Source organism: Patiria miniata, unplaced genomic scaffold (assembly GCF_015706575.1).
Source record: "Patiria miniata isolate m_02_andy unplaced genomic scaffold, ASM1570657v1 HiC_scaffold_7, whole genome shotgun sequence".
Taxonomy (NCBI): domain Eukaryota; kingdom Metazoa; phylum Echinodermata; class Asteroidea; order Valvatida; family Asterinidae; genus Patiria; species Patiria miniata.
The window spans coordinates 24,862,941-24,889,264 of NW_024037074.1; the positions used below are offsets into that span (position 1 = coordinate 24,862,941).

The 26,324-nt window shown below is 40.5% G+C and overlaps 1 protein-coding gene across 1 annotated transcript in view; it reads right to left on the reverse strand.

Moving 5' to 3' along the window:
- Nucleotides 1-284: 284 nt before the first annotated feature.
- The window catches only part of LOC119744503 (peptidyl-glycine alpha-amidating monooxygenase B-like), a 50,164-nt gene continuing 24,124 nt past the window's right edge, over nt 285-26,324 (reverse strand). The window contains exons 9-19 of the mRNA XM_038220447.1: nt 21,540-21,700; nt 17,606-17,709; nt 14,914-15,038; nt 12,143-12,541; nt 10,434-10,560; nt 9,457-9,573; nt 8,893-9,191; nt 7,960-8,169; nt 4,350-4,474; nt 2,368-2,470; nt 285-1,638 (exon numbers count right to left, since the gene is read on the reverse strand). Of these exons, the coding sequence (XP_038076375.1) occupies nt 1,223-1,638; nt 2,368-2,470; nt 4,350-4,474; nt 7,960-8,169; nt 8,893-9,191; nt 9,457-9,573; nt 10,434-10,560; nt 12,143-12,541; nt 14,914-15,038; nt 17,606-17,709; nt 21,540-21,700 (2,186 nt within the window). The 3' untranslated portion in view covers nt 285-1,222. The remainder of the gene's footprint in view (nt 1,639-2,367; nt 2,471-4,349; nt 4,475-7,959; nt 8,170-8,892; nt 9,192-9,456; nt 9,574-10,433; nt 10,561-12,142; nt 12,542-14,913; nt 15,039-17,605; nt 17,710-21,539; nt 21,701-26,324) is intronic.

Below are 26,324 nucleotides of genomic sequence, written 5' to 3' on the forward strand. Positions count from 1 at the left end.
TTCCAAAAAATAGAAGAAAAAAAACAAATATACCCAAATATGGGAATAAATATATTACATGGCATTTATTAACGAATTATGCAAATAAGGCACCCTTTCCAAAAGAATCTCAGGCGTCAACCTTTGTAGGTAACTTCTTTAGGGCTATAAGGATGTAGCTGCTAAGTTTGGTGGTGCTTTGGACCAGTCGGTTACAATTCCGACCATATGCCACCGGACTATTCTAGAATAGGGGGAATTTAAATTGCCCAAAACCCAACAAGAAATTTAAACTTTGTCCAGGATTTGTAGGAGCTGCAGGTCTCAAAGTGTTTATTTTGTTTTCCAGCTAATCTTTGACGTGTAAAAATGCCAACAGACTTTCCCTTTATCGGGATAACCAAATATCTGGCTGAATTGTATCATAAGTGCTGCACAATACCTACCCAGCACTGTCAATTACTCTCATGGGAACAAACTATTTTGTTCCATTTCATAAAAAAACATAATTTAGATTTTTTTTTTAATTTAATAAATTGCAGTACTTTAAAGAGTACTATATTAGAATACAGTTAGTGCAACAGACAGTTCCTTTTTGTTTAATAGTACTATTAAAGCAAAAGGTGGGTTTAAAAATGTGGAAAATCTGTCTGAAGCTTACATACATAACTACAACAAAACAGTACATGAATTCAGTTTCTCTAAATTTATTTACAGTATTATACATGTTTGACAATATATATTACTTCACCAAATTTGTTGATGGAATAAACACTCAACTTGAAACTGACTAGTACTTAATCATATGTTTAGGTACCATTGCATTGGTGTGTGTATATATACTTCCTAGTAAAGCAATTAACTAACTTAAGGTACTGATACTTATACTCGTGTTGGGCTGAAATACTAGAAAACTGAGAAAAAGAGACAAAAAAGCAAATAGAGCACTTATCTCCACTCATATTGTTATTTCAAGGGAGACAAAGTGAGATTGGAGGGGTTACATTCTGAGGCCCAGATAGTGAACTTCGCTGTAAAACTAAGTTTCTTTTCCCGAAAGTCAGTATTATTATAGGCAAAACACCTTCAGTGTCATTCATTCTCAAAATGGTTGGTTTCTGTCCCATTCCCCTTCATTTCCCAAGCATTTATGCAACATTGATTCTACACATGTACATGTATTAGACTTTTGTGACACTGCTCCAACCCTCAAACCAAACAATGTTAGTCTTCCACTTTTTTCTCATAAATTTTGTGTTCTCTTGGCGTTCAGAATGCTATACTCTTCCACATCGGAGTCATCACTCCAGCCCATCCCACCACCATCATGATCAGAGTCCTCTGTATTGACTTGGTTGAAACCCTTCCTTCGGTTGAAGAAGTTGCCCAAGCTGAATTTGCTGTCAGTGGTGGCCTTGTAGCCCGAGCGGATGGTAGTACCTGCTTCACCTCGGAAGAAGCGCATGCGGCCCTGAGCCCGCAGGCGCACAGCAACTGCCACCAGAAGCATGAGGAAGATGGGAACAGCAAGTACAGCCACAATGATGGCCGTAGTGGTGAAACTGGCATCCATGGTAGGATTGACTATGTGCTTGGGGATTTCCTCTCGGCGCGGTTGTCTTTCCTCCTCGACTTGGCTAGAAGTAGTTTCATCTAGTCCTAGACAAGCAAATATGTGAACCTATTTATTGCCACAGGTTTGAATCTGAATGGACAATATGAAAAGGCATACATCTCATTCAATGGAACACCAAAATAATAAAATACAACAGCAATCACAGAAGAATTCGGTAGAAGCCAAATATCACAAATAACTGCTCAGAAATTGGAGAGAAAAAAATCTATTTTGTTAATCCAGTTTCTCTCTACACAAATGATAACCCAAGTGTCACAAAATTTGGACTCTAGTTGTGGCACTGATAGCCTTGCTTGATGAGGCTCTGGAAGTTTAATACTATTGATGAGATATTGTCTTTAATCGATTTGATCGTCGCCCAGAATGCCGGTGTTGTAACAAACAAAAAAAGACTGCATATGCTAAACAAAGACTCTTCTGTGTCGCTTATATAGATGTAGATGTAGGTTGCTAAGCTTGCTACTGCAGCCTTTCTTTCAACGCAATCTCACAAGGGTCCTTACAAGTGGCACTTACAGGTGCCCATTTGTTCCCGGGAAGTATCAAGTGTTAGCTGCCATTTTGTATCTGCCATAACAATGTGAATCTGTGACAAATTAATTTTAAACCGGGTCATCAAGCCCTATGTGATGAAAGTAACATGGTGCTGGGTGGACAGTCCGGTAATCCATTCAACACTGTAACACCTGGCCATGAATATGAATGGAATCATACTACTTTGAGGTCATGGATAAGCTTCACATTTTACTTACCAAGGTTCCTTTGGAATTTCCAGACTCTGTTGGGTCCAATTTCCACGACATAAACATTCTTGGAATCTGGTGCTGCTGCAACATCATGTGGTTGCCCGAACCCCTTAACAACAATAACAAAGTGCACAAATTATTAAGATAAAAAATAAAACTTTTCTAGTTCTAGACTTGCTAAATCAGCGGCCTAATTAAAAAAACAACAACTTTTTATCATGGCCAAAATCTAAGACTGAATTTATATACTAAAGTCAGCTTCTGGTTGGTTGCAGGCACGACAACCGTCCTTAATTTAACTTACGATGGTCTCCCAGACTAATCCCCGCCCCCAATAACTTTGGATCATTTGAAATATGCAGTGGATGGACCGGGAACCAGTCTCTAGGTCTCCCCCAACTCTCCTATTCTGGCCATTGAAGGGGTACTTGTGCATACTTTGAGCGATAATTATACTACCAATTTTTCATCTGCATGATCATCGCGTGACCGACTATCAACCAGACTTAGGTAAATATGGACTGTGTATTGAGTAGATGGTACTTTGTGACCACTGTTGAGAGCCCCAATGGGAAAGGCACCATGTGTGCATACTGGTTCATACACTGCTCTTGACTTGGAAAGAACAAAATTCACTTTCCATGATAGCTTAAGTTAAATTCCAGGATTGTTGTCATGACCATGGGAACCCTAGCACAACTAATTTGATTTTGAATGTGCACAAACCCATGTCTCCTTCATGTCAGCATTAGGTGTATGGCAGTAATAGGGTCAATGGGCCTTATTCAGGAGTCGGCCATATTGAATTGAAAGTGAGATAATATCTAAAACATTTTAACTTGCGAAGAGAAATTAAAAAACCCCTAGAGGTTCGCGTTTGTTGAGTTACAAATGCAGAGTGGTCGGGCAGACAACCTTTTCATTAAACACTGCCCACTTAAGTTATGAATATGTTTATGTAAGAACAAAGGATCACGAAATAACATCCCTTCCAGTGCAATCAATTATTTTGTTACAAAAATGTATCTTTAACGGTGTGATAAAGTTCAGTAAACATTCTATGTGCGCAAAAAAGTTATTTCTGGTTTGATGACGTCATCAGTCAAAACGTTGAGTGAATACTGATGAAGTTCGGAGAGGATAATTGTTCAATGTAAAATTAAAATAATGTATAAAAATATGGGAAATATAATTGTTTGTACTAATAACACCTAACTTCCGGTTTGATGATGTATTAATAACACCTAACTTCCGGTTTGATGACGTCACAGCATTAGAGATCCAAAGGTGAACATTGTAATGGATATCATTATTTGGACTACGAAGATATGGAAGAAATTTTGCTTTGTTTTGATTTCAGGCTAAAGTCTTCATTTTGAATTCAAGTAACTTTGACCTTCCGATAGACCAGGAAGTAAAGGTCAAGCGAGTTCACGTACACGAAAAGAAATGTTTATCAATTAATGGTCTATCTGATTACAAGGTTGGAACATGATTGATCATTTTGTTCAAGAGTTATAAGTGAAGAAGATCATCATTTTTTCAACAAAAATCGCTTGAAATTTGACACCCGAAAACGTCATCGTGACGTCGGAGTCATATGCACCACTCGGGATGTGGGTCGATATATACTGAAAGTTACAAGTTCATATCATAAACAGTTTAGGAGAAAATCGCGGAGAAGTATTGTCCGGAAAAAAAGAAAGAAAGAAAGATTAATCGTAACAACTCCAAAAAGTGGTTGGGTTGTGCCAGACCACTCAATGACAGTAAAATAAGGCTGCATTATGCCTACATAAATAGTCTGGCGCCATCCCATTCAACAGTACACAATTAATGAAATACTCTTGGGAACTTGACAAAAATGGCCAACTCGTGCATAAGGCCCATAGTCCCTTCAAGTCTCTCTTTGTACACGATGAGGGCTCCATAAAGCCTAAATATATGTTTCCCAACTTTGATAACAATCTTTGGTTATAAATATTTACCGAACTCCCTGGTGTCCATGTCTGAAGCAGCATGCCACTGTCAAAGCCTAGGGTGAAACCCTGGACTGGCTCCGCTGAACCACTTCTGGATAAGCCCTTGCCATTCACTGCATACAGACGACCTCCTAAGACAACACATAGGGTCAAGAATGAATTAAGGCATGCACAATGGAATAAGGAAATGCAGAGTTTTAAAGGGACATAGGAACATTGACAATTACCAGAATACCGGTAGAACCTATTGATGAGGTACAAAACCTCGCTCAAAGTGACAAAAGTACTGGTATAAATAACCTGTCAATTATTCTGCCACAAATGGATTTGAGTTCTTTGAGATGTCTTTTTAGCATATTAGTTCTTCTAAAGACCTGCAAGAGACATTTGTATGCAAGGATCCAAACAACTCCAATGATGTGGGCGACTTCACGCCTTACGCCGTGTCTGAATTACACATGGGTCTATGGGAAGTGGCTGCAACCGCTACCGTCATTGCCAGCCGCAGCCAGGTATTTGGACACGGCCTTAGAACCATGTAATGCTAGTTACCAGAAGCATAAACTTTTTCTTATCCTACAATTCTGGTGGTCTAGTATTCGAGCTACTCCCCCTTCATTCTAGTACTTACATGTAGATCTTAACCTACAGTTCAAGCCCTGAATAGAGAGCACAATAGTCAAAGTTACATAGATCAGCCTGAAATTGCCAACAATCAAGGGTGCAATGAGAGCAGAATGTGCACTATACTATAGTGACTACTGGGTAACCTAAGTTTTACCTTAAAAGCTGCAATATTTGGCTCTCTACAGGAGTATAACTGTCGAATATAATGTGGGAAAAGAACCCGTACTGATGTGAAGCAGTGTAATAAGAAATAAAAACATAGTCATGGTGACTGACTCACTTGAAGTTATTCACACATTTAAAAAAGGGAAAACCAATTCCTGGAAAACGAATCACTTCAATGAAAATGGAGTAACTCCTCACCACAGCCACTAATTTGAAAAATTCAAAATGCCTGTGGAAGACAAGGTAATAATCATTCATATCAAACACTCATTTTTTTCTCAATATACTCTTTTTGCCACAAAAAATGGGATCAAATGATAGAACTAAATAAAAAATATGATCCTTTTCAAATTCTCCTTAAAGTAACTTCCAGTCTGATGACGTCATGAATTTAAAATCTGTGGTTAATCAGAGAATATCAATATATATTTTTTGTGTCTGGTATTCCTCACTTAACACTTTTATAATTCATATGTATGTAGTAAAATGCTTCTGCTTTTGAGTTATGTTCGGTTTTTATTGCACTTCCGGTAACAACAGAAGTGAAGGACAAGAAATGTTTGTCACGGCATAGTCTACAACCTCATGAAAAACGAACACGATACTCTATTTAGTTCAAAAGATATAGTGCAAACTAATTTGCCCTTAAATCATGACGTCATGATGACGTTACAAAGATTATAACATCTTCGTCACATGGTACAAGTTCACACTAGGTTTTAAGATCTTGGTTCCAGATCATTCTGACTCACGCTGTACACAGTGAACTGTTTCAAGGGCAAGGGTGATACATTACTGCGAGACAACTACCGTGGCCTCAAGCTGTTGGACCAGATGTTTAAAGTCACTGAGAGGATATTGGAGAGTGTGATAGGTCTCAAGTGACCATCGACCAAATGCAGTTTGGGTTCATGCCTGGCCGTGGCACAATTGATGCTATCTTCATCCTACGTCAACTGCATGAGAAGTACCTTGGCAAACGGAAGAATCTCAATTTTGCATTTGTCGACCTGGAAAAGGCCTTTGATGGAGTGCCCAGAATGGTTCTGTGGTGGTCGCTGAGGAAAGTGGGATTGGAAGAGTGGGTAATCAGGACGATTCAGGCCATGTATGAGAACTCTAAGTCCAGCACACGCCTGAATGACCTGTTTAGTTCTGTGTTCAGTGTGAAGGTGGGTGTGCATCAAAGGTCCGTGCTCAGTCCTCTGTTCTTCATAATAGCTCTGGAGGCACTGTCGCAAGAGTTCCAAACTGGTTGCCCCTAGGAACTGCTGTATGCTGACGATCTGGTGATAACAGCAGAGTCAATCGAGGAGCTCAAACATAATCTCTCTGTCTGGACATCATATCTTGAGTCAAAGGGTCTTCATGTCAACATGTCCGAAACAAGGATCCTCTGCAGTAGGCATAGTGTCCAACATAAAGCTGACGCTGCTATTAAGTGGCCTGTCTGCAAAAAAAGGAGTAGGTAGTAACTCAATCTTCTGCTCCAGTTGTAACCATTGGGTCAAAAAGCGCTGCTCTGGCATCCATGGCAGGCAAAACAAGATTCAACCTTCAAGTGTAAGGTGTGTTATGGATTCCTTCTGTTACCTTGGGGATGTCTTAAGTCAGTCAGGTGGTTGCTTTGACGCTACGACTGCAAGGGTACGTTTGGCCTGGAAGCACTTTGATGATCTGCTACCAGTTCTGACCAACAAGGGGATCTCCCCACATGTCAGGGGTTATGCCTATAATGCTTGTGTGCGTAGTGTTCTCCTGTATGCTAGTGAAACCTGGCCAATTACATCTACCACCTTATCCGCGATGATAACGCCATGATTGGAAATCCATGGCTGAGCTAAGGCCCCAACCTAGTCTGTCTGCTGTTGACGAGGTGGTTCGTCGGGGACGCCTTCACTGGTTTGGTCACATCCAGCGTATGAACGAGGACGGCTGGCCAAGGAAGATCCTCTACTACCAGATCCCTGGCAACTACCAACGTGGACGTATAAAGAAGAGGTGAAGCATGCAGATCGATGCCAATCTGGCATTGAACCGAGTGGAGTGGAGGAAAGCTATCGGACTAAGAGGACATGATCATCATGGAGTCCAACCCTCCAGTTCAGGGAAAGACGGACTATAAACAGATGGATGGATGGATGGATTCCGAAGTAAAAACTGATTGCCAAACCAACAAAAAGTTTATTTGTAGTTAAGTCACTTAACTTCCACCTTAAATGCGATGAATTTATAAAATAATAGCACTGAGTCGAAGGAAGACTTCCTTTTTTGTGATACAAGTGACAGGCGTCAAAGTGGCCTACCCCACAAAGCAGGCAGGGTGAACCCTAGTGGCAAGAACTCTGGGCTACAAAGACAAAAAAAACTGCAATACAACAAACCCCTGTCATTTCATCAGCAAGTACCAACGGGATAGTTCTCAGACTTTGCACGTTATACTACTTAGAACTCGAGTCCAACTTGAAAATATAATATACTTCACATTACTTTTAAAATAATTAAAAAAATTGTGATACATAGTCCATTTCAAAGTTGTTCGGACATTTAGAACTTTTATTTACATTTCAATATGCTACACAGCATTGAGTAGGTATCCTTTTTTTCACAGCAATCCTTCATGGATTAAAACCAAGCATAGGATGTATAGTTTTTGTTCTACGCCATAATTTTTGGCAGGACTGACATGACTGAGGTAAAAGTTTCCTGCACATTCTGCAAATTTGAAAATTGGACCACAATGTTAGCTTACATTACTTTAACATTCTTGATGTTCTTCCCTGTTTTGACAAATGTCATAATGTCGGCAACATGTTTATCCTACCTTTCCATGGACTGTAGCTAATGGCAAATAACCGTGTGCCAAACTCTGGTAGATGATATTCTCGGATGTACTTGCCAGTATCTGCCTGGAAGCATTGTATCCGGCCATTCTCTCTATCAGCCACACACAACTGCTGCTTGATAGGAATGAATGCCAGGCTGTGGGGTATGGAGAATGTGCTGGGCTCTGGGTCAATAGCAAGCTCCCTTCCTGTAGTATCAAGACAAGAATGGCAGGCTCTTTCTAACAGCAGACAAATTCTCTTAGGTATCAGAAATTGTCCACACAGGGATGAATTTAAAACATTCACCACTGCATTCAAGGGAACTCATCTTGTTACCTACATGTACATTTGTATTCACTGAACTTTTGTCTGCAATTTGTTGCAGGTTTTTAGTCTATTAATACAGAAAAACCATGGAAGCAATACCATACATTTATATATATGAATTGAAGCTTTGCATTGTGGATGAGATCAATTATGTTTGCGGGAAACAATATGTGGAAAGAAATCTCTTCTTGGAAGTGTGGTTCTGAAAAGAACCGGTTGGTTGTACCGGTTCTTTTCAGAACCACACTTCTTCTAAGAAGAGATTTCTTTCCACGTAATGTTACCCGCAAACATTATAATTTACCATACATTTAATCAACTGGGGAAAATGAACTGCACATGAAAAATGAGTCTCTACTTAAGGAGCTGTTTATTTATCTTCATCTTCAATACTTGCCTTACATCCTAATCATAGTGTGCATAATTTTGATAAAACTCCCCATAACATGCTTGTCATCATGTAACAATGCACAGTCAGTGTTTGTTTTGTATCTTGATTATGTTTATATACGATGTACAGTGGCGAACAATAGAGAATTTCTGGCGAAAACCACATATGTTTTTGTACGTTCTCATGCAAAACAAATGAGCAGCACTCCTACCAACATAGGATGAGGCTTTCCCCCATTCCAGGATGTATTTCCCAGCTGCAGAGAACTTCATGATCCTACTGTTACAATAGCCATCTGCTACAAAGATGTCTCCAGTTACTGGATCCACGGCCACGTCTGTGGGCTTGCAGAAGTGGTCTTTACCACTGCCAGGCTCCAACTCCATCCCAAGAGTTAGTAAGGGTTTGTCTCCTCCTGCTGGAGGGAACTTGAATATCTGGTGCAGGGCAACATCTGTCAGCCATATGTTACCTTCATGGTCGATAGACAGCCCATGTGGCATGAAAAACCTTTACAGTGTAAAACAAAATATTTGGTTGGCTATGAAAGTCACTTTTGTTTTTAAATAGAACAAACTGACATTTTGTCTTGGACCTCAGCCATAGTAAATAACTGTGAAATACACATGGGCAAAGTTATGCACTGATTCTGATTTGTTTTTCTTTTTCTTTTCTTTCTCTCTTTTGATATCTGCCACTGCCTTATATAAGTACACATGTCAGGCCAGTGACATAATTTTGAGACAACACTGGTGTGGTGATGCTAGTCACTTACATGTTTGTTCCCCACTGCTGTTTCATGTGTCCCATTTCCTTGTCAAAAACCAACACTGTACTGTTTTTGATGCGTCCTTTGTCTACCTCCATGTAATGGTTGTCAGCACTGAAGACCCTGCAGCAGCACAACATAGAGGAAATGTATGGGTAATGAAATAAGAAATAATGACATGTTATGAAAACATGCATTATTGTGGAGAAATGATTTATGATAGTGATTTGTTGTTGATCATTCACAAATTTGGCGAACAGAGGGCGCTCGCCTACTCACCGTTAAATTGCCAATAAGCTGGCCTGCCCAGGTGTGTGCACAAAGACTGGCATTCGGTGTCATGTAAGATAATATAGGGCCTCATTAATTATTGTTTGGTGCTTATAAAAGACTGTATCTTACATAATTTGGTAGTTAAGTATACTCTTTAAAATTACTAAGTATCTTTAGAGTGATACAAAAGCTGGTTATTCTAAGAGAAGGGAGAGGTAACCCAGACAGCGGTAAACAGGCTTCGCGGGGCAGTGCTCCGGAACTAGTGACAAACGAGAAGGATAGAAATCTGTGTCAGTCACGGGGAGAGTCGAGAGAAATGGCCTCCGAATTGGGGAAAATAGAGAGATAATTCCCCCAAATACCGCTGGAAATCATGATGAAAGATACTGTTTGCCGTGCTTAGCCTGGTGCAGGGACTGGCTGCCTCCTTCCCTTCGACTCTGAGCAACCAATGGAGACGAATGAACAAATACATGAATAAATAATCAGTGATTCTCCGGTGAAACTTAATCTCCGCTGTGTGTGTATGTCAACTCGCCCCCAACGAGACTCAAGCCCCACGGCGCTACTCCGCACTCACTACATTATGAAAAGAGGCGTCCTTGTTGTTTTCCCCAGGGTATGGGAGGGGGTATCACTGGGGTATTACTGTATTAAACACAATCAAGATGTTACTATATTTCTACTATACATGTAGTATGACTCACCCGACACCCCAGACTCTGTCTGCTCTATGAAATATAAGCACATCTCCATCCAAGCCCACAGCAACCCCTGCAACCTGCCCCAAGTTCAAGCCATCATATACAGGCCATCCATCTACCATGCTCAGGTCTGCAAATCAAGACATATCATTGCATTGTGATCAAAAGAAAATGTCAACATTTTGGGCAAGAAAACCTACTAATTATTTCCATTGCATCAAGCAAATCAACAATAGCTTGTTAAAGGCCAACTGAATAATTGGATTTCACTTAAACTAAATTCATGAACAACAGTTCTTATACTGTACAGGGCAAATCAAAAAGAAAGCGACCTGGATTAATTGTTTTTCCCCCTTAAAAAGCAATTCATAAATACCTAAGACAGTTTACCCACTCCTATTGGTCGAGAGCCCGTCATGTGGCTGGTCTTAAATGGTTGATAAAGACATGGCTGGCTGGTCTTAAACACTGTTCCAGTGTCACATTAAATTTGGACTCCTAAAAATCCAGTGGCTCTTAGCGTTTTATTGGTTGAACGCTCACAATCCTCACTTAGGCATGCACAATACTACCAGTGAGTCAGTATTTTATAGTCCTAAATTCACAACACAATGCCCCAGGTGCATTCTGCTTGACATCGCGCCAATCTCCATAGAAGGAGTTGTTTACATCTTATTCGCCAGCTGGACACTCCATTATTTAGCTAGACTGGGTGTTTAAAAAAACATGAAGTAAACTTGTTGAACAAATCGGGGTTGTTTGACCAAAAAGTTTTGATTTTTTTGACCGGGTAATTATCAGCACCCAGACTTAAAGCGATCTTGAACAGGGTGATTAAAACCTCCCAAACACACATTTATTCCCTTATTAAATTTGATACACAAATGAAACATGTATTAAAAGAATATGTTCTTCCACTAATGTGAAAAAAAAAAGAAATACTGAAATTGATCCATGCTATCACTAGCAATACATGTTTTACTAAAATATGCGATCTTTATAGCAGTCCGTGGAATGCCATTTGAAGCTATTGAGCTGATTAAGAACTGCAGATTACACGCAGCCATTCATACAAATGAGAATTTAATCATTTGAGTCAAGACTGAAACATTCAACAAGTCAACTCTTTTTTTTCCCCTGAAATATTGATGGTGTTTTTGTCTGATTTCCTTTGCAACTTTTCGTTCATTCATGCAGGTGTGAAAACGTTCATTTTTCTTGTATTTAATGGGTATTTATCAGTTTGTAGAACGGTAAATGATCAGTGGTGGACAGCTGAATTTTGTGATCTTTTTATCAAAATAGACATAACTTGGGAATAGAGTGTGCAAATTGCGTGAAATTTTCCGTTACTTGTCAATAACGTGTACTTTATCTCTATGTTATTTTTATGAAATGAAGCGAGCCACAAAGTTAAAAAAATATGTTCTCCAATTTTGTCTAAAGGATATAGGAAATAAAAACAAGCAGCATGGTGATAAAGTCAGTTTGTGCAGTTAGTAGAGTTTGCCGTTATCAATATCTATGATCTTTCCGAGTATGATTCAATTAGAATACAGTTGATTGACAATCTGCATTTTGTCATCTGGTATGAAAACAGGAAATAGTAGAATGACAAGATTGCTTCAGATTTCTCCCCCCCCCCCTCCCTCATGAATGCCACTTGACAGAACTCCCTTAACATCCACGTGATGAATCCCTGAAACACTTACTTTCAGAGGATTCCTTGTCTTTGTCTTTCTTGTCATTGCCATCAGTATTGATCTTTTCAGTTGATCTTCCCTCCTCTTCTGATGTCTTCACAATGCCAGGTTTGGTGCTTGTTTCTTCCTTTCTGTCCTTACCTCCACCCTCTGTATCTGTACCTTGGGTTTCTTGCTTGCCATGTTTGTCCAAGAATTTGTTCATGGTGTTGTACTTGTTATCATCATCATCATCATCATCATCATCATCATCTATGTTACCCCCATACCAATCATGCTTGTAATTATCGACCTCATCGTTATCATGTTGGTTTCCATAGAGGTCTGGGTTGAGGTCATAGCGATCAGGTTCCTCTTTGCCTGCATCAGTACTCACTCTAGGTGGCTTTGAGGGAGCAATGTCTGACCCTGTATACATTTATTTGAAAAACAGGACATGTAGAGAAAAAAGGACAATTTACCTGTAATACATCAGGAAATGTTATCAAGTTTTGAATCATTCTGCACTTTTTTTCTCAATAACTTCTACCCAGAACGTTAATCCTTCCTTCCACAGTTATAGCAGATATTGATTTCAAGGTACACGCATATACCTCTAACACATCTCCAAGGTATGTATTTGTTGTTTATATGCAGCTGAACAGTTTTCAAACTGGGGGGGGGGGGGGGGGGGGGGGCATCACCAAAAAGGGGCACTTTTTTTTCCCACCGTGCTGAAATGCTGACACGTTTTTTTTTCACTGGACACTTGGCCTCCGTAAAATAGTGGGGGGGGGGGGGGGGGGGGGGCTCTTCAATAACGGGCAATACGCAAAGAAATAAGCATTAGGTGCCCATTTTTAGGGTGCATTGTAAGGCTTTTGGGGGTTGGTTTTAATATTCCTCGTTCATATTTAAGAACTCTCTATACCATATTGGGAAATGGTTATTGAAAACAAATTATCCAAAATTTTAGGGCCAGTTTTATTTTCATCGCCAGGGGACCCATTTATGGCCGCTAGCTGGGCACTTAGGTAAATTGGGTGATTACTATCACATGACATGACAGTGACTAATGGACCCTTCGTGAATACACCAAAATGTGCGCAGCACTCCGGGATGGTGCACCACATTACGACACACACAAAGTATCCATAGCAGGGACAATTATCAGTTCGTCAATCGTAGGGGAATCTAGTCTTGTTCCTAGACTCATGTACATGGGTAACGCCTAAAATAACACCAAAGGCCCCAGATCATTCATACACATTCATGCGTGCACTGCGTTGTACGCTGAAGCTTTGTAATCTTTTCGTTGACAACTTTGGAGTTTGAAAGAGCAAATAGAATATATCTGAACTGAAATTTCTGATTTCTGTACCCAAAAATAAATATGTTTGGTAAAATACATTGACTTATTATATTTTTAATGTATTTAAAAAAATATTATGTGTGAGGCAGCCATACAGGCAGAAAAGCTTGAGGTAGGCTCTGAAATTTGCGAGGCGGACCGCCACATATTTGAATGGGTAGGGGAAACATTGTCTTAGATGTGTATTAAAAAAAACATAATAAAACAAAACAAAATTGACCCAGGGAGGGCTTCGTACTCCGGGTAACACAGTATTTGTGGAGATAAAACCTATATTGATGGTCAAACTACATGCCATTAGTGCTTTAGATGACCCTCACTAGAGAAAAAAAAAAAACAACAACAGACAAGTCTTTCTTTAAATGATGATGATACTGAGTGAAGTCAAACCAATGGGTCCATGGATGCAAAGAAGAAAACAGTCGGCTGATGAATAAACATGTATGTGCATTCCCCAGCAAGGTTACAGCATTTGATGGAATCGTTAGATATCCTGCACAAAATGGGAAAATACTTTGATTGTCAGTGTTGTAGTCGAGTACTTTTTCCAAGTACTGCCGAGTACTGCCGAGTACTTAGGTTTCCGAGTACGAGTACCAGTACGAGTACTCGTACTTCCGAGTACAAGTACAGGTCTCCAAGTACGAATACTTGTACTTCCGAGTATGAGTACTTGTATTCCGATTAAAAGTACGAGTATGTGTATTCCGAGTACGAGTATCAGTACGGCAAATGGTTCATGGTGCGTAGCTGGCTCAGGCCCAGTCAGATCGATATACAGACCCACTCATGGCTAGCTGTTAAATGTGTTTGTCCAGACGTGCACAGAGGAACACCAGGAAACTTTGATTTCTCTGCAAGCCAATCAACCATTTAAAATGAAAGCATCGATAAAATAAGGCCGTGGTAAGTCAAGCTATACCATTTTTTTTTCGAGTACTGCTATTCGAGTACGAGTACTTTGATAATCGAGTACAAGTACTTTGCTGCCCGAGTACAAGTACCGTCATTTTGAGTAGGAGTACTTTGACATACGAGTACGAGTACGATAAAAAAAAAAGTACATGAGAAGCACTCGAGTACAAACAAGTTGCGAACAAATTGTTACCGATCCCATCAGCTCTTGAAGCCTTCCCTAGGAGAATCGAATATCTGTTATGCTGAATATCAACAATCCATCATCAAAAAGCACAGGAATTTGTGAATGCTTGAACTTATTCCCTGAACTTTGAAGAACAATGTGCTTTACCATGGAACGTGTCATTATATTCTTGATTTTGCCTAGTTACCAGCTTCTCGGCACCATTGACTACTTTGGAAGTAAAATCCAGCCATTTCACAATAGTTCTCTTAAACACCACGATTGTATCACTGTTGTAGCTAGTCAGCCCTGTATATCGATAGTCACCCCTGTATATGTATATCCTACCTGGAGGAATGTACTGGAAGAGCTGTTGACTACCTTCCGACCAGCACATCTTGTATGTTTCTCCTTCAAAAGCATCTGTGTAGTACATCATGTAGAAGTTACACATCTCATCATGGGAACTTCCGCTGCGGGGGGAAAAAATGACACTTTTTAATTTTCAGTTTTGTTTAGTGTTTTCAAAGTGTAAACAAATGTTAGGATGGTTGACTACACTGAATGACATGTGACTGAATACACTTTCCTGATATTTGGGTAATTCCATGGTAACTCATGTCACAATTGGAGGGGGTCTTCTGTCAACCCTGTGCTGTTATTCCATACAATCAAAGCATTTAGGTTGGATTTTGTTCACAGAAGATCCCTTGTAATGAATAATAAATACATTTTTTTACTTGGCAATTAGTTACAAGTTAAAACATATATAAGGAAAACTTTAACAAAAAACCTCTTTCCCCCTAGAAAATGAATCTTTCTCTCTGCCTTAAAAACAAAGACACACAATAGCACTTGCATTTTACATGTAAAACAAAGTGGCAAAATGACTGCCTAAAATCGAAAATTTTAGAGGGAAAAAAAACCCATATAGGTTAGGCTCAGGTGCAGTTCGTGTTTGTCTCAGTTTAGAAATTTTATCCGAACGTTGGTTTTGGACGCAAATTGAAATGTTAAAATGACTTGCTGTGGGTATATACCATTTAACCCAAACGATCCCCAACCAGCCAAACTCCAACTCCAGGGTTTGTTGGGAATCTGTTAGGATCAGTACTGCACAAGTAACTGAGATGTGATTTTACAGAATGCAATGTACCGGTACACCCTCTGCTGTAGTTTTACTTTCTGTTGCCATGTGTGTGACATTTTGATCTTTCCTTACTAGCAACACTGTAGTGAACAAAAATCATTTGTATTACATCACATAAAAAACTTTTCCCCGAAAAAATTTAATTTAGTTTCAATTTCTGAGAAAACGCCCAACAGCACAAATCGCAATAGACAAAAATGTCACTAATTGGGAGCACCTCATTCATTTTAAGAATAAAAAAAATACAATTGAATATGCCCACATGGGTGGGCTAAACTACACAATCCCCGAAAATGGTGGGCCTTTATTGCAGCTGCAGCTGCAGCTGCAGCTTCACATGTACTTTGGGACTTTCCAACATGCAGTCCGAACCAACCACGATATATAACGATTCATTAACAAGGTTGACAACATGACGGGCTAGCAAATGTTTGAAACCTTCAACGGTTCTGAACAAAGTGAACACAAAGTAATTGATCGATCTGTACATAAATGCTTCATATTGCCAGTCTGGACTTGAGACCAGCCAAAATATCGAGACCAAAGGGGACCAAGACCGAGACCAAGACCGAAACCACAGCTCCTGAGACCGAGACTGGGACCGGTCTTGAGACCGAGATCGGTCTCGAGACCTACAGCACTGATCAATTACAAATTCTGAATCAGAATTGCAATTCCACTTTTTGAGGAATCGATTCTCTGATGTAGCCAGGCATGCAACTTGGAATTTAGAAAAAATGAGGAAACTCCAAACCACATAAGGCTTTGTACAGTGTTTTTCAATTTGTAATGGCTTTCATGAGAAGTTAAAAATGAGGAAATCAGAGGATCCAAGAAAAAGTTGCATGGCAATGTCCCAACTTCTGAAGCTACATCCTAACGTTCAACAGTGGCAGAGTCGTGTCGCCTCGTCATCAAAAGTTTCCAGGATCCATACGCATATATGCGTATCTCAAAACAGAAAATCATGTTTTTATTAATGAAGTGAAGTGGCTGGTACTTGGTGATCAATCTCCAATGTAGTGGTTGATCGTTTACCAGCGAACCCGGGGGTGAGTACGCTATGCATCAGAAATGAAAGCACGTGGAGAAGTTCTGTGTATTTTGATACGATTATTACGCAGCCAAATAAAGTGTTGATCATACATGAAAAAGTATATGGAACTAAGAGAAAACAACAGTATTATGCTTAGCATCCATTTCGATGGAAAATGCCAGTTTTTCAGTGTACTTTCCACATTATTTTCAAATGTTTTGGTTCAAAGCGCCGAACTTGGGTAAGCTCTGATTTTGATCTTGCGTGTTTTCCGCAGGGGAAGAATACAAAAAAAAATGTCAAAAACGGAAAATTTTATTTTGTTGTGACCCCTGCCCAAAACGTGACTTTTATATTTGCAAACAAATGACCATCTAAGAGAGCGATTACAAACCATAATGACCTTGTTATTAGTGGTTTTGGTTTTAATTTTTCTGCTTGTTTTGTTGTTCTTTGGGTGTTTTTTGGGGTGGGGGGTTGATTTATTTGATTATTATTTTTTTTTTTTGCAAAAAATTATGGAATCAATTCCTGCATGGAATCGCAATTCCCAGACGGAATCAGAATTGATTAAAAAAAATGCTGGATTCGCCCAAGCCCAACGGGGACAGCAGAAATTCTGCATAACTCGGTCCTAATTTGTCTAACAATAAAAAACTTCCCCATAACGGGGTGACAGCTACCGGTAGCCCACACATACACAAAGGACAAGGGCAGAAATATTAGTATGAACATTAATGTTGACCCCTTTCAGAAATTTGGTTAGGACCCTGCAGAATCTAAATGAATTCAACATACATGACATAACAGATATTTTCCACAATTTCACTGAGTAGCCTTTGCATATAACTTACCCAGCATATGTGATTGAGTGTCTTGACTGGGAGTTATAAGTACAGCGTGCTGCCAGGATATCTCCATCTTTGATTTCATAGATACGATCCATTGGATAGAATGCCTGCATACATGTAGATCATAAGATAACTTTAGGAATATCCATTCAAATGAGGCAAGGACACATGGCCAGGGGCAAGCTGCATGAAGCTGCTTGACAAAAATGTGTTCAGCACAGAACATTTTTCCCAAGAGGGAATAAAAAAACACCTTAAACAAAATGTCAAGTGATGTTCATGCATTTGTTATGACTAACTCTCAATTATTTTGCTGAAGGATACAACTGTTTAGAAGCTCTACAAAATGGGCCGAAGTTATGACAGCCAAAGGTCGGTTAATTACATTGTGCTGATTCACTCTCACGATCCAATTATGGCTGCATGTGTGCAAACTGTGTTCTAACCACACTGTGGAGTTATCTGGACACACTGCCAAATTCTTACTGAATGTTAGCCTTGACCAAGGCTATCAGCTTGTTCCCATACGAGCTTGTTCCCGCTACCGCACGCGCCGCGACACAATCACTAGTTGTAATATACCGTTAGCCTCAACGACCCTTGCGTGTGCTTTGTGTGCATGTACGTACGCCCCACACACACTTCCGCAAACAGCCGTACAATAAGTCGAAGCGCAAGATAGCCTTGACGCAACCGTGGCGAATTCCTTATGTGTTTCTTTATAGTTTCGACCGAAATCGGCCGAAAATTTCTGATGCGCATATATTACACGATATCCAATCAAAGCCCGTAAACTTTGACCCGCGACATACATATTCATGACCCGCAAATTACTGTATACACCACGTACATGTATGTTCGCTCAAACCGCGGTATGTCCAGGTATTTCAATCCCATTTTAAACCATTTCTCCAGTTTTATTACAAACAAATGAAACATGCCGCTATATGAGTGAACAATTGTTCAAAATGATACTATTTCCAATGTATTGCGAATTGGACAGTCCGCCGACGTTTTGTCGGTGCAACAACGTACATTATCACGCCGCTACCTGCCCGTGCTATTCTGACAGCGAATGTAGGGAACAGGTCAACTCGGACCCAGGTCAAATCATACCCATTTAATCGAATGCAGGTTAACCCGTATCTATAAGCACCCGTATGAATTAACTGCAAGAAACGAGCTATTGACTTTGGGATCGAAATATACGAAACTGTCAGGTACATGGTGAAAAAAAAACTCTCCCTGAATTCGTACCATGTGCAAATTGCATCTCATACGTACGACACATGTATTTTAACGCGTACGTATGAATCGTATATGTCGTACCTACGACGTACGTACGACATGTAAGTCGTAGATGTAAATCGCACGAGATACAAGTCGTATGACATAATCGACAAACAAGTCAAACATACGAGTTACAAATCATATTTTGTACACACGAGATATTAAGTCGTACTTATATACGACTTTGCCGTATGCGACATATATCGTACCCTGTCGACTCGACTTATATGTCGTACCGGCACCTGTCGACATTATGTCATATGTTTGATATGTCATACTCTGTCGACATATATGTCGTACCCTGTCGATGATATTAGTCGTACCCTGTCGAAATATGTCGTACCCTGTCGATATATTAGTCGTACATACGACATACAACTTATAAGTTGTTCATACAAGTTAAAATCAGTCTTACAGAATAAGTTTGCTGAAGGAGAGATATTTTTTTCCCATATCCCCTTGACAGCTTAGAAGAAATACCCCCCCCCCTAAAAAAACTAAAAGTCAGCGGTAGATATACTCAATAGTGTGAGCGTTTTTTTTGCCGCTGAACGTGAAAGCGCAGCGTGTCTTACTGCATGGCGCCAGTCAGGCCGGTGCCTACAGTGGACGGCCCAAACGTGGCCTCTGTGCATGGTGACATCGTTTTTGCCAGCGTGCGGTTTTGTACCGTTTGCCGTTTTTTGAAGGTCTAATTTTTCATCCTTTTACATTTCATTTTCGACCCAAACTATGTGTAACTTTATAAATATTATTCTACTATTATTTAAGATTTTAAGGGGGTGTTTTACAATAATTATTGTTACCACAGGCCGTCTGGTTTATAAACCTTTGGTCGTATTATGCAATGCAATAAATATTCATTTTTTTGTCAGCCGTTATCCAATGAGAGAAGACTATTTACCATAGCGCGTACTAATTATCATATTCGGCATACACGGTTGCGTCAAGGCTATCTTCCGCCTCGCCTTACTGTACGGCTGTTTGCGGAAGTGTGTGTGGGGCGTAAGTACAACATGTACATGCACACAAAGCACACGCAAGGGTCGTTGGGGCTAACGGTATAGTACAACATTGTGTCGCTGCGCGCGCGGTGTGCGGTAGCGGGAACAAGCTCATATGGGAACAAGCTGATAGCCTTGGTCAAGGCTAACTGAATGTGTGCAATGTGGTATTACGTGATCAAGTGACATTGTCACACTTCCTTAGGAAAACAAGCATGTGTTGAAACACATGCCCCACTGAGCCCATTTCAAATCTTACGACTGTGCTACACAAGTGGATTTGGCAACTTTCTGAATATGCTTAGAAAGCAATTTCCATTATCTTAACCCCAATTCAATTCAATTCAATTTATTTATTCTCATCATGTAAAAACATGAAACTTGTCTCCTCGTTCTGCACACGTACATGTATAGTGGGAAGGGGAAGGGAACAATGGCAAGCCGGGGGGGGGGGGGGGGGGATATAAGAAAGCCAGGGGGATATGAGCAGGGAGAAAGGAAACAGGGAAAGGGTTGGAGCTGATATGTACGAGGGATATAACCACACAAGTTAACATTGCGATTTAAAAAGCATTACCTATTATAAGTCTGATTAAAAACACATCATAAATTTGACCTTTGGCCTTAAACCTCCATCCCAATATTATACGGCACATAAACATAAAGACCAACCTACATACCCGTACCATATTTGAAGTTGATATGTTAAGTAATTCTGTAGGTATTCTGCTGAAATGGTTTCTACTGTTTAAACCATAACGATTTTGGCCTTCGACATATGGATCAAAATCCAATAAGCTTCTGGGGACCCCCACATCAACTCACAAACCAAGTTTGAAAATGATACCGGAATGTCGAGTAACTCTTGAGATATCCTGATGAAACTGACTGTGTCCACACGCAGCCTTACATACAAATAGTTGTGGGGAAAACCTTTGTTTCCCCTTCTTTTGTTCTCCTTTGTTTCTAATGAAATCTCAAACTCCATAGCGTTTTCCTTATGTGACACCGAAGGACAAGGCAAACAACACAACAGTATGCCTGCTGGTACAGGAAGGGAAGCACAAAGCCAACCCAAATGACGGGTAATAGGAGTGATTTGATACTGCTTTCCCTAATCAGGCTTTAATCTCTTGTATCATCTGCAAGCCAAGTGCAACGCACAAATACACACACGTAAAAATGATGTTTTTGGTGGTAAGGTGGGATCGGTTCAAAGTTTGCCAAACAGATAAACATCACTTAGAGTTATTTGTTTATTGTGCATTTTTTTATTTGAAGCAACAAAACTGAAATAATCGATTGACCCATTGAAGGGGCTACTCTACATTTTGAGAAATAAAGAAAACAGAGACACTTTGGGGGATTACGTAACTGGATTCTGTTGTTATCCTCTGTAATCAAAAAAAAAAATTGGGGTGAAAGAATGTCAGATAATATGTTGGACCCACACACATTGACACAACTCAATGAGATATCATCCACAAGGTGTTACCACAAACCTATTAACTGTAATTTATGCACACTGTATTTGAACTGTGTTTATTCACTAAAGAATCCATAAAACTATGCAGGACTCAGGTGGTTTATGGTGCAACAGTGAAACGGATTAACATACTGAACATTATAAAAGATTTGAATACCTGAGCCCACTTTGGGTTACCCTTGCCAAGTGTTGTCCATTCTCCATGACGTATGCGGTACCCACTGATGACAGTACTCATCTCATGGGCGTGTGTCCGGAACGCAAATGGGTAGATGGGAACAGGGTCAGCATATGCGCAGGCAATATCAACATGGTAATCTACAAACAATACACAATATAATGTACATCATTACAAATTCAAACGTAGGTTAAAATGCATTCAGTTGTATAGTACTTAAATGATTTCAAGCAATGTTGACAATATAACAATAAATTACTACCGCACAGTGCAGTTTAGGCTGAGCGTCCATAAAAAATTACTCGGCGCGCCGTGATCCGCTTCACTGCTCCCACTGCGCCGCACTGGCCCGCACTCCAGCTTCTCTCGGCCTGCCGATAGCACGGCGCCGTGCGGCGCAGGTGGAAAACATGAATAACAATAGGTGACACGGCTGAACGCACTTAATACACACAGCCCGCCGCAGCGCGCCGACACTGATTTCTTGCTGTATGATGCAAACAAATCACCGTCTTGCAAGGTGCAGTTTAAATACACCGACACAATAGTTGCCAGGATTATTTTGCCAGCTTCTAGTAGAACTTCCACAGACAATCTCTTATCGCCAAAGATATACATTGTATCACTTTTGGAGGAAGGCTGTAACGTTATTTTCTTTCTCGGTAGAAATATATTTTGATTATGTTCCAATTCCCAGGGTGGAATTTAATACGGTGCCGTATGCCTATGTATTAAACCGGGTATCAACCGGGAAACCTCTCAATGAATACTTTCCGCAGTCAGACTAAACGGGGACGGTTTAAAATGGGATATAAATATAAAGTCGGGCAAGGAAATTAGATCATCCGCACAAAACTACTGGGATGGTGAAAATCGATTATGAAAGTATATGGATAAACATATTTTAACGATTTTTCAATCGATGAAACGATTTCAAAGAGCTTCATTTCAAATTCATTTTACACGGTACGATTTAATATGAACCGACCAATGCACATCCTACTGATTTCTGGGCTCGATTCGCGGTGGAAACATAAACGAGACGAACTTCTCAAACTGTAAACATGACAAGGCCTAGACCCGTGAACGTGGCGGTATCCGCCGCCATGCGTACATCTCATTGAACAGCTTTCGATCGGCCAGCATCGCCGGGAATAGAATTTCCGTTTGAGACTCGAAATTTCTTTGGAATGACAGATCCTACGCAACTCAAAGTTCGCGAATAAGGTTTTGTGCGTGTATTGGTCATAAAAGTGCTTGTTAAATTTCCGGACTCAAACGAAAATTCTATTCCCGCCGATGTTTGCCGATCGAAAGCTGTTCAATACGATGTACGCGTTGCAGTGTATACCGCCACATTCACGGGTCTAGACTAGACAAGGCCAACCTGCAGTGCAGACGAAGATCGACCAGTACACACGCCGCACGCACTCACAATGTGATTGCCCAATACACGGAATGTACGCTACTGTCGGATACCAGCGTGTTCAAAAGGCACCAGAACGCTGGTGCCCTTGGTTCCTTTGTATTACACAGGCCATTTCTCACCAAGGGGAATTCCCTTTACGCATGTGCAGCAAGTTTTGTACGCAGCCCATGGCAATTGTTCCGTCGAAATTGATTTTTGTACGAGAACCGGTGCATATTTTCGTACAAACAGGAGTAAAACAATGTCTTTGAATCATCGGACATAGATTTAGCTCATATTTTGCAGAGTTTTCACTGCTATTGCGTGCTATTCGACAATATTGCATGATGGCGGCAAAGAAAACTTCTCAACTCTCGAGCAACAAGGAAGGCCCTACGTACGTACATATTAAACTACATCCCTTAGCTTATTATAAATGCATCTGAAAGATAATATCGCAATTCCCTTAAAAGGTCATGATTTTTGTTAATTTTAAATTTTCAGCCTTACATTTTTTTTTGGCGTAATAGACTTTTCTAATTTTCATTTTGATGACACCCCGCCCCCCCCCCCCAAAAAAATCAATTTACATCGGGGTTGCTATCTCATTAAATACAAGGATACCGTGACACATGTTCTTCAGTAAACATAAAGTCTGCTTTATTTTCAATAACAATAGGCCTACAAAACAATTATCTGCTTTTTCTCAAAAAAAAATATTCCGTTTATAAATTCTTTTGTCTAACTCTCATTTGAATTACAGACCCAGTGGTGCATGGCGAGGATTATTGACGGCCATAATTATTTGCACAAAATATATTTAAAATAAGTGTATACTGGCTCCATAGGAAAGTGCAAATGTTACAGTGTGACATCATCAGTACATAGGCATATTGTCGACTGGATTGGCGATAGGTGGAACTGAGATAGTTCATTGATTTTATGCACAATGTACATGTAGGCATACAGTGTCAATGATAACGGTAGATATTGCACTAAAAAATATATGATCAAACCGTATACAGACTTTAACAGATTTGAAGTGAAGCAATATACTTGACATCAGCGCTATGATAATTAGTTAGTTTATCGGTGAGCCTTTTTCCGGTGATCAGCCACGTCTTATTTACTGGTGAAGACATACTTGCACCCCTCCACCATGCAGCGTCCAAATGACTTTTGCTGGAAAAGTGGCATGTGCTGACATGGGGGATCTCGACGGCGCTGGAGGGCCTCTATGAATGTTAGGAAATGGCCTGGGTGGTCCCTTGAGGGAATTGGCGTGGGGAAAGTGCGCGCACACTGCAGCATATCATCGTTAACTGGGGGGTTGGATGAGCAGTGTTGACACTCTGGATCGGCACATTTAGCAAAAATCGCCATGCCAATGCGCCGATCCATGTGTCTGATGACGAACTTGTATTCATCGAACACTGCCCTGTCCTCCCTCAGCCTAGTTGCAGATGATGATACTGCAGTGTGTACGCGCTCGAAGTCGTCGTAGGGAGCATCGCTTGAGCAGCTTGGGGTTGATATAGTGGTGACTGGATGTCCAGCGTAGGACAGGTCTTTCCAATAGTGCTTCACCCGGTCCATGGCTGTATTGAAGACGTCCTGGTCTTTCTCCCATCTCTCTTCTGGGTTGAGGTCGGTCTGCCGGGCTGGCGGTAGTTCCCCAGGGAGAGCTGCAGGTACCGACGTCGACGTCAACGCTCGGGTGCACGGGGCCCACAGCCGCTCCACTGGGTGAAGTGCTGAGTGGCCGGGACAGTAGGAGGTTACAATTAGGGCGTCCAGCTTGCACTGTTTGAAGAGGCGGCCATAGTACATTTCGTTAACCACATGGTTAACATTATAATCCGGGCCGCCATCTGCAATCAGTACAAGCAATGAACGCCCCTTTGCTACCTCTTCTTCGACCTTCAGGTGGTTCAGGATGTCATTGGCGTGGGTCGACACATGGCACGGGTTTTGTGGACTCCTGTTTACTACTGTGGCCTTCCATCTTTTGGGCAGCCTGAGAAGTGGAAAAATATATATATATATATATATTGACTATATTGTTGATGTGCCTGGCGCAGTCCCTTGATTTTTAGCCTTTAGTGCTGTGCTAAAGCAGGTTTAACCATTCTATTTTGGCATCATTTTCTGATATTTTTCGATGTGCACAATGAACTTTGCGCCCCAGAATAAGAAAATTATATGAATGGATTTTATAATGATTTATTACAATAAATTTATCAACTTGAAGGAAATTCTAATTATATTATTCTTCGTTAATAATTACTTTCCCTTCGTTTTAAATAAATTAACTGAAATTTATAGCCAACTCACTCATAGTGGTCTCGCCCAAGGTCGTCTTTGGTCAGCGAAGATGGACGGACTGATGTAACCATCTGGAGGTAGCCGCAGGGGACGATGTAGTAACCTGGCGTTGGGAAGTCGTGGTCGGCCAGGTTGGGGGAATCCTCTACCGGGAAGAATCTGTTTATTTGGATGCGCCGGCTCACTGCAGCCACCTGGTCGCCGAGGAGAATCTTATTCTTGTTATCCACAGAGAAGACAAGAGCAGATTCACCGAACATGGAGGCAAACTCCATCACGTATCTCACCCGTGCCGAGTAGAAGTGGCTGTTCGAATTCTCCTTTCGGATGGAATTTTCCTTGGCGGGGACCCGTGCGTCGATGAACCCCTTGTAACGCTTGGAACTCCGGTAGTTCTTGTGTGGGGGCTGCATCCAACGAGCGACAGTGCGATCTCCTGTTATTTGACAAAAATAAAATGTGGTACTTGATAACAATAAAAAATGTGTATTATGATGGGGAAAATGTAAGGCGAAGTAAAAAAAAAAACATGTTTAGCGTCCCCGCCCGCTTCCTTTTTAGAGGCCGCCTCCTTTTTTTTTTTTTTTTTTTTTTTTTTTTAAAAGACAAAAATTGATAAATTTTAACGATTTCTGCGCAGAAAAGATGTTCGGTTCTGCATAGTTACATCATTTTGGTCTCATTTTCTGTTGCATCTTGCCCATAAGAAGCCAATATGTCATTTTCTTGAGTCCAAGTGGCGGCCATTTTGAAAAAAGCTGGTAACCATCTTGAAAAATAGCCCAGCCGCGTTGTCTTGAAAAATGTGTCGGGCGGCCATTTTGAAAAAAAAAAAAAAAAAAAAAGGGCCTCCTCCTTCCTTTTTGTCAAAGAGGCAGGACGCTAAACATGTTGTTTTTTTTATTTTGCCTAAGATGACTAAATTGAAGTTGTTATAGGGCCTACAGACTCGTCATGCTCGGTTTTGAAAGATATGAATGTAGAAGTTTTGCGTCGAAAGCAACGAACTCAAACTCAAACTTTCTTCTTCT